General features: G+C 45.6%; 1 protein-coding gene across 1 annotated transcript in view; it reads right to left on the bottom strand.

Moving 5' to 3' along the window:
* LOC142574924 (arylsulfatase B-like) overlaps positions 1 to 16357 on the bottom strand; it is a 151943-nt gene that overhangs the window by 118139 nt on the left and 17447 nt on the right. Inside the window, exons 2-3 of the mRNA XM_075683916.1 lie at positions 10935 to 11011; positions 4261 to 4420 (exon numbers count right to left, since the gene is read on the bottom strand). Of these exons, the coding sequence (XP_075540031.1) occupies positions 4261 to 4420; positions 10935 to 11011 (237 nt within the window). The remainder of the gene's footprint in view (positions 1 to 4260; positions 4421 to 10934; positions 11012 to 16357) is intronic.

The following is a 16357-nucleotide window of genomic DNA, read 5'->3' as shown; positions in this document are numbered from 1 at the left end:
ATTTTTCGATCAGCTAAAACAGTATACCCAGTGTAATAGGCTCCTCATTATTGCCGGTGATTTTAACTGTTCTTTCAGCCCGTGATAAAACTAGCGCCCGACCGTACAAGGATGCAAGCACCATTGCCCTAAGCGATATGATAAGGGACGATGGTTTGGAAGACGTGGCTGAATGTCTCGGTGGTGGGAGGGCTACGCAGTACACCCACTTTCAGGCAGCCAGCCACGCCTGTCTTGACAGAGTGTATGTGAGCCTTGATTTGATACCCCTTTGTAAGGAGTACCATGTGAGCGCACTTTCATTCAGTGATCACTGTTTGGTCAGCTTTTTAGTAGCAAGCACGAAAGAAAAGAAAAACGGCTTCGAGTGGCAACTATGGAAATTTAATTCGAAATTACTAAGCGGCGAAATGTTTACAGCGGATGCAACGAAGCAAGTTGAAGAAATGAATGCTGTTGATAAGACGACATCTGGTGAAAAATGGGAGAACTTCAAGCGGGCGGTTAAAATCAAGGCTTTAGAGCGTGCGAGCACTATATGCAGAGAAAAAGGAGCCGAAGAAAAACAGATGCGCAGGAATTTAGAAAAATTGATCAGTGAGGAATGTAGGATGACCGGCATGTTCATGGACGATATTCGCGCACTGAAACATAAAATAGAACAGTTCGATATCGAAAGATGCCGCGGTGCTTTGGTGCGGGCAAGGGCCGAAAGGCTGATAATGGGAGAAGTACCGTCGAAAAGAGCTTTAGGCTCAGAAAAGTGGCATGCGCGCCGCAATCATATAGCGGAAATCGAATATTGCGGAAAAGTTAGCGACGCAGCAGAAGATATCGAGCGTGCCTTTTTCGAGCACTACAGTGGTTTATTCACTTACTGCGCAGTCGACATTGACCGTTTTAAAAAGGACTTTTTGTCGTTGATGCCAAGGCTAGATGAAAGTACGAAAGAAATATTGGAGGAACCAATTTCGGAAGAGGAAGTGAAAAGTGCTATTGAAAGTATGCATACGGGGAAGTCCCCTGGCCCTGATGGTCTAACCTCAGCCTTTTATAAATATTTCAAAGGTGCGATCTCACCAGCCTTAGCGGATGTATACAACGAAGCATTCCAGCTCAAAGTATTACCCCCGTCCTTCTCATCTTCCCACACTATTCTTATACCCAAGTCAGAAGATCCCGTTGCATTGCGAAGAGTAACTTCTTACCGCCCAATTTGTCTCACTAACGGAGAGTATAAGATAATGATGAAAATCTTAGCAAAGAGGTTGCAGGCTGTCATTGCGAAGCTTGTGGGGCCGCATCAAACATGTGGCATTAAAGGCCGCACTATCTTCTCAAATATACACGTAGCACGCAGTATCCTCGAATGTTGCGATGCCATGGGTGCACGAGTGGCAATGTTCCAAATTGATCTCGAGAAAGCGTTTGACCGGGTGCCTCATGACATTCTTTTGTGCATTCTAGATTATGTGAATTTGGGTAGAATAATTAGAGAGGGGGTTGCCATGGGCGTACCGGGACTGCTCGACGCGGCTTATTGTCAACAAGGTGGTGGGAGCGCGAATCCAAGTTAAGCGTTCGGTGCGTCAGGGCTGCCCTCTCTCGCCGCTGTTGTTTTGCTTGTATATTGAGTCTTTTTGTTTGAGTGTCATGGAGAATGACTGTGTCCGCGGGTTTAAACTGCACGAGGTTGAAGTCCGCCTGTTGGCTTATGCAGACGATATTGCTGTGTTTTGCACTGATTCGGACAGTATAATGCAGGCTGTCAAATGCGCTAAAAGTTTTTTTGCTGTAAGCGGCAGCGCGGTAAACTGGGGTAAGTGCCTGGGATTCTGGCACGGTGATTGGCGTGGGGCCCCAGACACTTTTGCCAACATGAGTTTCGTTACGACTCCGGTGAAATACTTGGGTGTTCCCCTTCAGTGCTACAAAGACAGTGAGTCGTACTGGAGGAGTGAAGTGGATAACCTTCGGGACAGGGTAAACAAATGGAATGGCTGGATTTGGTCTATGTTTTTCAGAGCCACAATTTGCAACATATTTTTAGTGAGCAAACTTTGGTACATCCTCCAAGTCTTGCATTGCTCAAGGGTAAACATCCAAAAAATTCACCGGGTGTTCGCAGTGTTTGTGTGGGCATCGTCTTGGGAGAGATCAAGTCGCACCAATTTGTTTCTTCGAGTTCGAAATGGAGGACTTGGACTGTCACATTTGTTTTTGAGACAGGTAGTCAATCGCTTTTTTTTCTTCAGGGACGCAAAAAAACCCGTTTTTATACATTGTCTGCCAACTCCGCCTAGGCAAACACTTGCCCGAAATGGTTGTCTCAGCGGGCAGTTTGCCAGGGGGTGTTTATAGTTTTCTACGTGAAGTTGTGGTTTCATGCAGGTTTTTGTCAGCGCGTTTTTCACTTCAATATTTGAGTGACGTCAGCCGGAAAAAACTGTACAAGGACCTGTGTGATGTTGTTCTTCCCGTGCCTTTATATCGGTCTCTCTACAGAGCTAGCCATGGGCACAATGTTCTGAAGCGTGTTAAGGCGATGCTAATGCCGTCAGGCGCTAAGACGTTCTTTTTTAAATTGCACTCCGGAACGCTGACTGTCAAACCGTGGCTGGCTGAAAGAGGTTTCTTTGTTCCTTGGGGCACTCATTGTACAATTTGCAAGCAGGAGGAGGCAATTGAACATGTTTTTCTGCATTGTTGGGATGCCGTTTTCCTCTGGGATGTGCTCCAGCGCACAATCAAAAAAGATTTCCCCCTAGATGCGTATGGGATTCGCTACTTGCCAATAGAAAGTGATGATGGTACCCCATTCGATGTGATCATGCTTATTGCCCTGCATAGCATTTGGAAATGTAGAATGGCGGTAAGGCACACCGATCTCGATGCAAGAGCGGCTCGCCAGTATTTCAAAGAAAGCATACGGAACTTTGTAGAGGAACAAAAGTTGCTGGAGTGCATCCCAGAGTGGTTGCCACGTGTGGAATTATTATTGGCGATAAAGGAATTTTAGCACAAGCGCAGCCGCACAAGTTCTGCGGTCGTTTTTAACATATTGTGAGTGTGCCTTTTGAATATTTGTGAATGTGTATTTTTTATCCGGGCCAACGACCGGCAATAAAGAAAAAAAAAGAACTCGTGGCTCAGTGGTAACGTCTCCGTCTCACACTCCGGAGACCCTTTTTCGATTCCCACCCAGCCCATCTTGCAAGTTGTTTTTATTCATGAAGTGCCTGCTGGGATTTATCGCTCACGGCCAACGCCGCCGACGCCGACGACGCCGACGACGCCGGCTTTTCTGCGACACGAGCTCCTGAACGCTGTCGCGTTAATACATCCTTAACGCGTTCATGTCACTTTGTACCGTTGAGTTTTTGCGGTTTTGTGACGTTGTTTGACAGGCAGGTAAAGTGGGTGCAGCCCGAAATCTTTTGACCAATAGCCGAGGGCTAATCGCCGAAAGCCGTCGAATCAGAAATAACTATTTTTCTATTGTTCGGTCCAATCATGCATAATCAGTGTGTACACGTCATATAAGATGGAGAGCTATCGCGGTTTTCGTGAGGTCGCGTGATAGACAGGGAAGTGAGGGTGCTCCAAAAAAGTTTTTGACCAATCGCGGAGGCCTGATAGCAGAATTGGAATAGAAAATTTTGGAACAGCTTTACGTTATAGCGTCCAAGACTGCATTATGACTTGACTGAAAAGAAAACAAGGGAAAAAAACGTGTAATAAATTTTCTGCGTGTAGTAATAAATTTCTGAATTCATTCCTTGTATTTCGTATGTATGTAGGTAATTATGTGGCAAGAGTTATCTCCTTTTAAGCCCACCTCCTCGTTTTCTGTTTTCTTATTTATTTCTCTACTAACATTGTTTGCCTACTACCTTTGTCTCCTTTTGACATTTGATTGAACAATCGATTGATAAAATGGATACTGTTAATAATAATAATAATAATAATAATAATAATAATAATAATAATAATAATAATAATAATAATAATAATAATAATAATAATAATAATATTAATAATAATAATAATAATAATAATAACAATAATAATACAAGTAGTAGTAGGCTAAACAAAGAGTAAAATGTATTTGACGATCACACACAACAGAAGCTACAGACATGGTGGAACAGCACAAGTGCCCCTTCGAACGTGTTCTTCTATGGCTTGCTGGCGTCATCCTCAATGGGCAGTAATGGCTTGTGACAATATAATACTGTAATGCACTGAGAGTACACCGACCTATGTGGATGCTGTAGCGACCGCTCATGAGAGCCCCTCTCGAAGGCGAGCACAGTGGTGTGACGTAGTAGTTGTTGAGCAACACACCCGTGCTCGCCAAAGCATCCATGTTTGGTGTTGGAATCTGAGGCGAGCCAAGGAAACTGACGTCGCCCCATCCCTGCGGTGAAGGCGAGAAAATGATCACAGATAAAACGGTGCATGCGTGAACAAAGGCGCATCGATGAGCTTTCACACCGTGCAAAACTGAAGAAAACTAGCTACAAGCGGCAAAGGTAGAGCACGAGCAAACAAATGCAGCTACACATGCAGCTGGACTATATCTACATTGAAGAACACTCGTAATGAGTCATTTAGGTATCCCATTCGTAACTAAAAAACGCCTCCTAAGAGGAGGATTTTTTCATAAGGCATGATGTGTTTCAATACGCCTTCTGACATCGTTCACATACCGTGATGAAAGGAATGTCATATGATTCTACTTGTAACAGGTAACATAGCTGCCGTACGCACATGTGTCAGTGTCGTGAAGCCAGAAATCTGACGAAATAAGCAGTGGTGGATCGGAAATTTCATCGAAAGTAATTACTCAGTATTCCATGACAAATGTCTGGCAGAAGGAGGTATTGGTGGCTGTAGGCTTTCTCCCATAATTATTCGCTACCCAACATTTAAAGCTTTCCACACCGAGACCCTCCGCACAGCTGCAGGCCACAGCTATATGCATGACTGATTGGAATGAAGAAGTATGCTTGTCAGGTTCCTACAACGATCAAGATTTAGTATTCTCACTAGTATTCGCGTTCGTATTACATGTTAGAATTCGTGTTAGTACCTCCATACGTGTTAGTAGTCTCACTAACACATCATGGTGAAAAGTACCTTGTGTTTCAGCTCTTAGTCGGCATTTATGGTGAAATCCGTAAAGCTGATGCATCCTGCAGCGATGTCGAAGCTATATGGATAAGGGAGGCTTAAGTGGCACAATTACCTAGCTTATAAAAAAGGTCAGAACATGTCTCAAAACTGTGACGGGGCTTGGCATATTGCATTGCCATGTCATGTCACGTGAGCTGCTCTATTTGGAATGACATCAAGCACTTCTCAATCATTAGCGGTGAGTGGACGAGACGCTCCAGAAGCTCAAGGACTGAGCTGTGCGGTCTATAGTTTTTGCAGGGACGCTCTGCAGCAATCTACTGCAGCACCTACTACATGGTTACCGCATTCTGTTCATAAAACGTAACGGACTCCGACATCACCACTGCAGCCCCCGTCATACCACAAATATACAAAAAGTGTTTGAGGTACAAAATATCCTTCTCTTTAGGTAGAGAGAAAGGCTCATATGTACATTAGGATGATATGCCATAAACTAGGGCCCTATAATGTAAGACTATTCCAATATATTTTTATTCCAACCTGCTGACGTCAAATTTGCGTAACCACCGACGCAATCATCAGGCGGTCACCCACAGGTTTGACTCAACAGACCAATCAAACGCTCGCCTCGTTCAGAGGCGGTCACTTTGCTTGAAAAATGAACATCGCCTACACTGAGCAGGTTTACTTGTGTAATTGGCTCACGATAGGCGAGCAGCGCGCTCATTTGGAGAGGGATTCCGTGGGGCCGAGCCACTGCACTAAGAATCGATAACCGGATGAAGAGGGTGGTGCCGGCGTCTGTGATTGGTCCGCCTTCCCTTACTTAGCTTGCGGTAGCTCGTCGACAATCGCGGCGGCATGCATCGGAAACTTAAAAATGACGCTAATACGGATCCTCAGCAAAAAAGAGTTAGCAGAACGAGGTCGTAAACGTGCTGAAAGTGTTCGAAAACGTTACATGGCTGCGCAAAAAGTTTTATTACACGCAAATAAACCCATGCTCTCCGGCTGGTGCGAGTAGCCAGTGCCTGAGCGATCGGCGGCAGCCATCTCTTATTCCGTTCGGAACGGGGCAGGGGCTATATAACGTAAAACTATTCCAAACTTTTCTTTTCCAATTTTTCAATCAAGCCTTCCGCCATTGGTCAAAAACTTTTTGGACCACCCCCCTTTCACCTGTCTGTCACGCGACGCCACGAAAACCGCGATAGCTCCCCATCTGATATAACGTGTACACACGGATTATGCATCATTTGACCGAACAAAAGAAAAATAGTTATTTCTGATTCAACGCCGCTTAGCCCTCGGCCATTGGTCAAAAGTTTTCGGGCTGCGCCCACTTCACCTGCCTCTCACGCGACGTCACAAAGCCGCAAAATCTCACCGCGTCAAAGCGACGTGTACGCGATAAAGATGCATTAATATGCCGAACAAAACTGAATGTCTTTCTGAATAGCCGCAGGCTGCCCCGTTCCGAAAGGAATAAAAGATGGCTGCCGCCGATCGCTCAGGCACTGGCTACTCGCACCTGTCGAAGAGCATGTGTTCATTTGCGTGTAATAAAATTTTTTACGTGGCCGTGTAACATTTTTGAGCACTTTCGGCCCGTTTACCACCTCGTTCTGCCAACTCTCCTTTGCTGAGGATCCGTTTTAGCATCATTCTTACGCTTCCTTTGCATGCCACCGTGATTGTCGACGAGCCACCGCAATCTAAGTAAGGGCAAGCGGACCAATTGCAGACGCCCGCACCACCCTCTTGACCCGGTTATCAATTTTTAGCGCAGTGGCTCGGCCCTATCGAATCCCTCTCCACTCGAGCGTTCTCCTCGCCTCTTATGCGCCAATTAGATAAGACAAGCCGCACAGTGTAGGCAATGTTATTCGTTTTTCAAGCAAACAAAAGTGGCCTCCTACGAACGAGGAGAGCGTTTGATTGGTCTGTTCAGAGTACCCGGCGGCTGACCGCCCGATGCTTGCGTCGGCGGTTACGCAAATTTCACGTCAGGAGATTGCAATAAAAACACATTGGAATAGTTTTACTATATAGGGCTCCAGCCTGCGGCTATTCGGAAGAAAATTCAGTTTTGTTCGGCATATTATTGCATCTTTAACGCGTACACGTCACTTTGACGCGGTGAGTTCTTGTGGGTTTTTTTCACGTCGCGGGACAGGCAGCTGAAGTAGGTGCAGCCCGAAAACTTTTGACCAATAGCCGAGGGCTAATGGCGAAAAGGCAGTCGAATCAGAAATAACGATTTTTCTCTTGTTAGGTCACATCATGCGTAATCAGTGTGTACACGTCATATCCCATGGGGCGATATCGCGGTATTTGTGACGTCGCCTGACAGACAGGTGAAGTGGGGGTGGTCGAAAAATATTTTTCACCAATCGCGGAGGGCTGATGGTGGAATTTGAATAGAAAAGTTTGGAATAGTTTTAAGTTATATGGCACCTAAAAGTAACTGCTGTAGTTATGTTTTATTCCAGTGGCGTAGGATGTTCGCGTGCGCGGCCTTAAAGAGTGAACCCTATCAACGCGATTTTGTGCGCGGCAGCGACGAGCGACGGCTTCGAGCGGCAGATCGGGTCGTCGCTTGAACAGATCGCTCGGTCTTGTCGCGCGATCTCTCGGTTCTGCAAATCTAGAATTCGTGGCTCGCCGCCCGGCAGTGCTATGAGCGACTAGCCGATATGGCGAAGCCGGAACTGGATGTACATCACTGAAGTACTACCGATTGTGGCACGGAACGGACAAACGATTGAATTTTTATAGTGCAAAGACAACAACCTACTGCAAGACCCTCAGAAATATTTTGTGCTGGTTTTTACAGTAAAACACATCAACTTATGTTAATAAAGCATGCGTCAGGCTAGTTTCGGCGCCTATATTTGCGCTCATACCGGCAACACTGGGGCGACGTCGCTCGAAGTCGTCGCTCGCATGGGGTACGACTTGTAGGCGACGAGCGAACGCGACAGCCATCTCCATCGCGTCCCTTGTCGCTGTCCCGCGCAGGATCGCTTGCATGGGGTTTATACTCAAGTATTTGACCCTACCTACTGCAGTGAAATATCGGTGCCCTGACTCAGATGCACGCGACCTGAGCAGGTGTGTCTCTCCCGCTGGGCACAATTGAAACAACTGCACAGTGAAGCGCATGGTGTTTGCCAGAAGAATGTGATAATTAAAAAAACGCATTTTAAAAGCAGATGTTATTTGCTAGTATTCTAGAACGCTAACGTGCACAATTTAGTCCATGACATCTGAAACAGTCAATACTTGCGCAACAACGGAATGATGATGACGGCTTGACGATGACAGCGTGACAGAGAAGAAAGGACAAAATAGTAACGACGACAGCCAGAACAGCGGTGTCATTATGGCGCAATAACAACGAAAATAATAACACGATGGGGTGACGGTAATCAAATTTAGACAAAGACAAGACGATCACGGCACGACGACGATGACATGCGTTTGCTGCAACTCATTTACTTTGTTGCGTGGTATTACCTCGGTTCGCGCTATATCTGGTGCTTGTTTGTAGTCTGTCCGGTTCCGGGCAATGGTGTAAGCAGCCACCACCCAAGAATTGGGGGAAAATGCAAAGAATGCTGCGCTTAAAATGATCATCGCATATAACTTTCATATGCAATACCAGCTCATTGCTACCTTTAAATAAACCGACCTCTCAATATCATAGTGCATGGTAGCCAATAGCTTTAGTGACTTTCTTGTTTTTCTTGATTTGACCAAATGTTGTGTGCCAGTGGCTACGCGGCGCTTCTTGGCTAATCATTGCAGGTGGCCCTGTGCATGCAACACTGATTGCCAGTGATTGCCCCACCCAGTATCATACATCACTTTCTTTTGTACGTTTGTACGTTCATTTGTAAAAGTTTCTAGGCGATTGCTGTTATTTGTGTAGCATTAAGAGCATCAATAATGCTTCGCATGGCATAGATTCTAACCGATGGCTGGGTGAACATAATTATTTTGAGCGATTTGCATTCGCTTTCACGCTAGGGCCACCAGCCCTTAAATCTAACGACCGTTCTCACTAAACTGTGCTGTATAGGTAAATATCAGTAAAGTGAAGGCACGACACCAATATTGAACGCTTTCAAGTGTGGTATGTGTAGTTGGAGCTCTGTTATAGGCGTGACATGTGCTCACTCGATGACGTTGTAGACTTGTGAATGCTCCCAATTAACAGTTAAGTCTCTGATATTGTGAATTAAGTTTTCGTCACATGAATAGGCCAAAGACATGATGTATTTAGAAGTGGCATCACCAACATGGGTGACGAGAAAAAAAGGAATGATGTATAGTGTGGGTAGAAACAAAACTGCCAGAATGATCTAAAAATTTGTTTCTTAGGGCAGACTGTCACATGACATATTCAGATGCAAAATCAAGAAGGCCCGCTTGCGCTGGCATAATGTGATGAATGTTCCTGTTACTTTTTAAAAGGTGTCATTTGCTCATAGAGAGCTATAATACCTGACAACGGTTTCTTAGTTACTACGCACCCTGGCGCCACTTAAACAATTCCTTCCCATGTGCGCTTGATGCCGCTGTTACGACAGCACCTAATTACGCTTTCTTAGGACGAGTGTTGGCTCAAGGAAACACACGAGAAAAAAATTCTGCTTACTGATTTTTGGTGTTCAGTACAGTTTATGTCGAAATATCTTCGGTCATTGTTGAAAGGCAGCAATTGTCATAGGTTGGATTAGCGCAGGAGCAGAGGACGAGCTTGGCATGCGACTGGCTCTCTTGTGAAAGCATGGTGAGTGAAAAACGACCGATACAGAATGCCCTGCTGCAGTAGTATCAAAAATGTGATATTGATATCGATATGAAAGCATTGCGCTAGAACTGACACGTTCACCCACACATGATAAAGGACATACACAGGCGCTGGACTGCAACAATATCTGTATATCGCTTACAGACCAGCGCCTATGCATGCACTTTTTCACGTATGCATGAACGTGTCAGTTTTAGGGTGCTGCTTCAATATCATGGCTCCCCAAACTAGCCCAACAGTATCTATTAAGCAAATTTACTATGCACGAAGTGGAATTTAGACATCTGTTTCACATCGCACGACGACCAGCTGTGCAACTTCCTCACGAAGCCGTTGGCGATTGGTGTGAAGCTAGCTTCCAGTGCCCGGTCTGGCACTGCTTACCTTTCGCTAAAAAAATATGTTGACAAATCTTAGTTTCTTTGTTTTCGTTGAATAACCTTCTTACGGCATACTTTACTCATAAACATTTCCTTTAGACATTTTGTTTCCTCCTTAAGGGATTACCGCTGTTGGAATATGTAATACTGTGCTAAATTGGTTTCCATACAAAAATTGGAAAAAGCACTGAGTTAGGACGAGAGCTAAATTAATAAAGTAGCTTTTCTTTTGTTTTATCAATCCAAAAAGGACTAGAAGATCTACGAAGAAATAAGAGGTAAAAATGGTGGTTTGCATGCAATACCGTCAATCGTTGCCGTCAAGTCAAGTGGGCAGATCAAGAGGCAGCGAATCTCACTAGCAGACAGAAGTTATGTCTTCATGTCGACCACAATGAATAAACGCTGCAATATGGCGCAACTGCAGGCATTGTTCTATCACCTTCAACAAGGTATTTAGAAGACACGCCACAAAGCCACACACGGAAATTTTGTTCAAACTTAAAACTCGTAACTGATGCCCCCCGCCTAACAAACAAAACCGAGTTCGCCTGTAAAAAGACGAGCAATATCGCTCGTTTGACTGTACTTACCAGGTCATCTGCGAGGATGAACACAATGTGTGGTTTTGTACTGTATTTTTTTTCTCCAACAGATCGTGATGTATAGGCTAAAGGAAAAAGAATAAATAGGCCGACTGCGACCGCACGAACCTGAAAACGTAGAAGCAGGGTAAATACGTCGGTATTCCCGATATATTGACTATGTTATGTTTATGTTCCGTTAAGATGTGCCGTTTTTCTGGCATGTAAAATTGAAGAACAGTACTACAAGGGTTGATACATCTGAAGAGCACTCACACTCGTAGTCACACAGACATGCACAAAGGTGCACGCGCACAGATGAAACACATACCCTACAGAAAAGCATGAATCTCTCACATATATATAATCAAGAAGGGGCCTGACACATGGAGTGGCACACTGTGGTATAAAGATTCTAAACCAGGCAACAGCTCCATCATAAAGCGGGCCAATGTTTCGATAGGAGGGCCGATCTTCGTCAAAGGTGGCCTTGTCATCCTGAGCACGTTAGAAAAACAAATGTGGGGTTTTACGTGCCAAAACCACAATCTGATTGTGAGGCGCGCCCGTAGTTGGAGACTCAGAAATTTAGACTACCTGGGGTTCTTTAACGAGGCCATAAATCTAAGTGGACGGGGGTTTTCGCATTTCTCTTCCATCGAAATGAGGCCTCCATGGCCGCGATTCGACCCCCGCGACCTCGTGCTCAGCAGGCCACAACCACCGCCCTTAACCAACCATGGCGCGTCCTGGCCAGGTTAGCTTAAACATTGTAGTAGAGTGCGGTCACATTCTGTCGTCGGTAGATGCTGGCTGTAAAGGGAAGGACAAAAAAAATGAACGTAGTCGCTCACGTATCTAGGCGCGGTTTTTAGGACAAGGAAACAAGAGGGGGCTAGAGGGAAGGTGGCAGAGAAAAAAAAAGGAAATAAACTCAGTGCTTTGCTACTTTGTGAACAATGCTAACCAGGAAAGCCGTGTATGCGGGCCCCTTTATGGCGAACTGCACTTCCGCCGCGGGTCAGCCCAGCATTGCAGTATCTTCGGTATCGGCCTCCGTATGGTCAGTGCTTAATACCTGCTTCACCTCCGCCGCGGGTCGGCCCGGCATTGCGCTATCTTTGGGATCGCCTCACCTATGGGGAAGGGGAGTGTTTCACGCCTGCTTCACTTCAGCCGCGGGTTGGCCGGGTATTGTACCATCTTAACGCATGAGTACTTAACGCATGCGTCAACTCCGCCGCGGGTTGGCACGGCGTTGAACTATTTCCTAGATTTTTTTTTTCTGCACGTGGGCACGATAGTGCGAAAAGTAGCCTTTAACAGCTTCGCTGTTAAAAAATAGCTGGCTATCCCGTAATAGACACCAGATGTAAGCATGAAATACGAACTGGCAAAGCAGATTGGTTGGCTAATATATAAGCCACAATATTAGAATATGTGTAGTGACCCGCCGTGGTTGTTCAGTGGCTATAGTGTTGGGCTGCTGAGCACGAGGTCACAGGATGGAATCCCGGCCACGGCGGCCGCATTTCGATTAGGGTGAAATGCGAAAACACCCCTGTACTTAGATTTAGGTGCGCGCTAAAGAACCCCAGGTGGTCGAAATTTCCGCAGTGCTCCACAATGGCGTGCCTCATAATTAGAGAGTGGTTTTGCCACTTAAAACCATCTAATTTAAGTTATGTGTAGTTCATGTTCGCAATGGCCACACCGCACCAAGCCAAGCTGTGCACTGGTCCATATATACTCTGCCCAGCTAGAAAAAGAAACCTTTTGAAGACCGCACAAGAGGGAGCGACAGGAGCCAGGGAAACAGAGCGTACTGTCTAGCTGGAAGAAAGATGATTTGTATTTTGGGAACATACGCGGCAAAACCACGATTTCATTATGAGGCACTTCCTAGGGGGGGCTGCGGAACAGTTTTCGCCACCAGGGGTCTTTAACATGCCCTCAATGCACGGGACAGGGGCGGTTTTGCATTTCGCCTCCATCGAAATGCTGCTGCTGCGGCCAGGATTTGATCTCGCGACTGCTAAGCCACCGCAGTGGGTAGAAGCGCCTGAAGCAGCCACCAGTCAGCGCGGCACCATCTCCCGAGGCGACACAATACCCGTGCCGAAGAACTCGCGGACCACTGGTATTCAGCGCTCAGCGCCAAAAGATGACGAGGAAGTGTATAGTGCCGTTTATCTGCATTTTAAACGTCGCCTATTAAAGATGACAAATAAAACTTCAGCGTACTACGACGTACAGCATGAGCGATATTCTGAACAATCATTAGGAATAACTCGGAAGCAATATATTTTGTAACTTGTTTGGTCAGTAACTAGCATACGTAATCTGGTAACCTGCAATGGGTTGGAGGCCAGAGGCCACATTTTTTAAGGTACTGACTGGTTGCCAAGATGATCTGCTTTTGTTCTCGCAACTTGCCCGGATAACGGCTCTGGCTAATGGCTCAAGGTCACTTGAAGGTCACCGACAGCGGGAGCTACAAGAATTTCATGCTTAAAAGACGGACAAAGCAAGGTTGGGGGGAAGTGAGACGTTAGGAAGCCTTCAGCGAACTGAACAGATGCATTAGCTGTTGTAGGCTGCATGCGTATGAGGTTAAGAAGAACCGGTCTGCCGGTCAGTGCGTGAGGAACAAAAAGGCATGATTCAAAAGCATTACTTTACTGCGTCGGGTAGTTTTGAAGCAGTTAAGATGGCGACGTGGGGTCTGCGGGCGATGCATGGGATAATTGGAAGGCAGCGGCTTGGTCTTTTAAGGGACATCAGCAGTTCAGCGTAGGCGTCATCACTGTAGTAAACACGAGTGGCGAGACCCTGTATGGCTCAGCCCCCATTCGTACCCTACTGCGTTACGTGCAGATTCCTGGCAAGTACACCCAGAATGGGGACGGGTCACTTGGACACAAGGTGTATAGGCACCTTAAATGTACCTGTATGTATATACTGCTACGCATAAGGTCTATATTGTAATGCGTAGTTTGTTGACTTACGTATATATATATATATATATATATATATATATATATATATATATATATATATATATATATATATATATATATATATATATATATATATATATATATATTTGTCCCTGTCCCTGCCGCGAAATCTGGTTCTCTTGACACGGCTGTGGCGACGGCTCGCAGGGTGCAACCGTATGTTTTGATGTGTACATTTGGGGCGTAGCTTGCAAACGGGGTAGTGCAACAGCCTAAACAGAGCATGACGTTGGAGTTGGGGCGTGTACCGTGCGTAGATATTTGATGGGACTGCGCGCTGCATAAATGGAAGTAAACAATGCTACGCCTCACGCTGAGATTTACACTCTCATATTATCCGCTTCAAAATAGCTTCGCCACCCGCATATTCCAACATGCGCGTCGCACATGCAAATCTTTTTCGAAGGCAACGACATAACAGGACAGACGACTTCCTGAATTTTTCATCACGATTTTGATATTTGTACTCATTTCTAACGCTAAGAATGAACACATCGTATTCTGTGCCGTAAATTGCCGTATGCATAAGTTTCATGGTGCCACGGAAATTAACACCATATGCGAAGAGGGCTACCACTGGAAAGACTGGCACTATAGTTGCCGTGACGTGGCATGGGGGATCACTTAAGCAGATGTGACCGGTCGACCACATTGGAAGTAGGGATGCGAGCTGAGAACGAAAGATTTATCCTGGCTAGGACAGCTTTACCGGCGCTACGATTCGCGGCTGACCTACAGTAAATACTGAGACGTCAAAATGAATTCTGAAGGAAAAGAAATCACTGTGAAAATCTGTCGCATGTGTGCGTGCGCAATGAAGTCCCAACAGATATACCGTGGGTGTGTTTTCGAACAGCTCCAGAAGCGTTCGCTTAACGATGCATCCTTCTGTCCGGACAAATGTTCGTCTTCTACGAGCTAATAGCCACACCACGGTGAAAATAGACGTGTTAGATGTAGGCAGAAAGCCTTAATAAACAAAACACCAAACAAAAGCTGTGCGATAAACTCGATACGAGTGGACAGAACACCGCCATGTCCAGTCCTCTCTTTATTGTCCCGTTTTCGGCGTTGCTTTTCAGACATAAAACACTATACGAAGCCTACATTGAGGCGAATTGAGAATATAACGTGTTTTATTTATTTATTTATTTTAGTTGCTGAATATTTTTTAATTGCCGCGAAAGTACGACTTGACGTGGTCACAGGGTTATATGAAATTGTGGGCATTACTTGCAAGGCAAGGCGCAATGTTCAGGTAGGTATAATCCAAGGAATCACTAATTGCCACGAATAATCAAATAAATTATTATATAAGTACTCCATTGTTGCGCAAAGTGCTCTTGTACGGGTACTAACATTATGTGTAGAAAGAAAATGCTACTTGCCCTGTTTCATTGCATGAGGGTCATGTGGTCATGAGATGCGCGAGGGTCAATTCACCTTGCTGCTGCAACGATTCCTCAATCCAGAATTTCGACAGCTAGTTTCCACGCTCATCGAGCGAGATGTGTTCGTGTTTACGAGTGCGCGCATGACACCGTGCCGTTCAGTTTAGTTAAAACACGTTGGAGGGCTAGCTCGTTTGAAACCATGATAGAATGTGTAAGCGCGACTGAACAAGGACGTAGAAAGAAGCAGACACACAGTGACAGCGCTGTCTGGTGTGTCTGTTTCTTTCTACGTTCTCGTTGAGTCACGCTTAAGAATTATAAAATTAATAATTTAGTTAGTACGGCAATGTTTACAAGTTAGCACGGCCTATAAAACCACACTATCCTTACTTCGCACAGCTATCTACTAATTTGCTATCGCAATCGCTGCTTCGCCTTTCGGGTGGAACGGAGAATTTTTTTCATTCATGGCCATATAAATCCTACAGGCAATCAAGCCAAGCAAACCACACATGTCAATGTTTATAGAAATAGATATATCAGAGAAGCATAGAATTACATGATCCGGCACAAAAATAGTTGAAGGAATAGAAGCACAAAGAAAAAAAACATTAATTTACTGATGAAGAGTGTGACTGCCACCTCAGACAGGTCTCTGAGTTACATATATACATTGTAAGGAAGATGACGAACGTGCGCACAGAGTCAGCAGCATCGGCAGCATCAAGCGCACAGCAGAGGCTCGAGCTCGGGAACTGGTCGGTGCATCCCAGGACCGGCAGTCGCTACGAACCCCAATAAATATCCTTTATAAGTGGTGGAGGTGCGGAGTAACGTTCCATTCTACCATCCTGGAACTCCGTTCTCGGACGCTACCCTCCGCCATGCCGGACGCCGACCAGCAGACTGTTCCATCGCCACCCGCCCCTTGCGCTGGCACCGTTCGCCAGCGGGAGTCTCCTATCTTCAGCGGAACCGACGACAACGACGTTGAACAGTGGCTGTCGTCCTACGAACG

Source organism: Dermacentor variabilis, chromosome 3 (genome assembly GCF_050947875.1).
Source record: "Dermacentor variabilis isolate Ectoservices chromosome 3, ASM5094787v1, whole genome shotgun sequence".
Taxonomy (NCBI): domain Eukaryota; kingdom Metazoa; phylum Arthropoda; class Arachnida; order Ixodida; family Ixodidae; genus Dermacentor; species Dermacentor variabilis.
The sequence above is the reverse complement of the archived record's forward strand: the minus strand, read 5'-3'. Positions and strand labels throughout refer to the sequence as shown.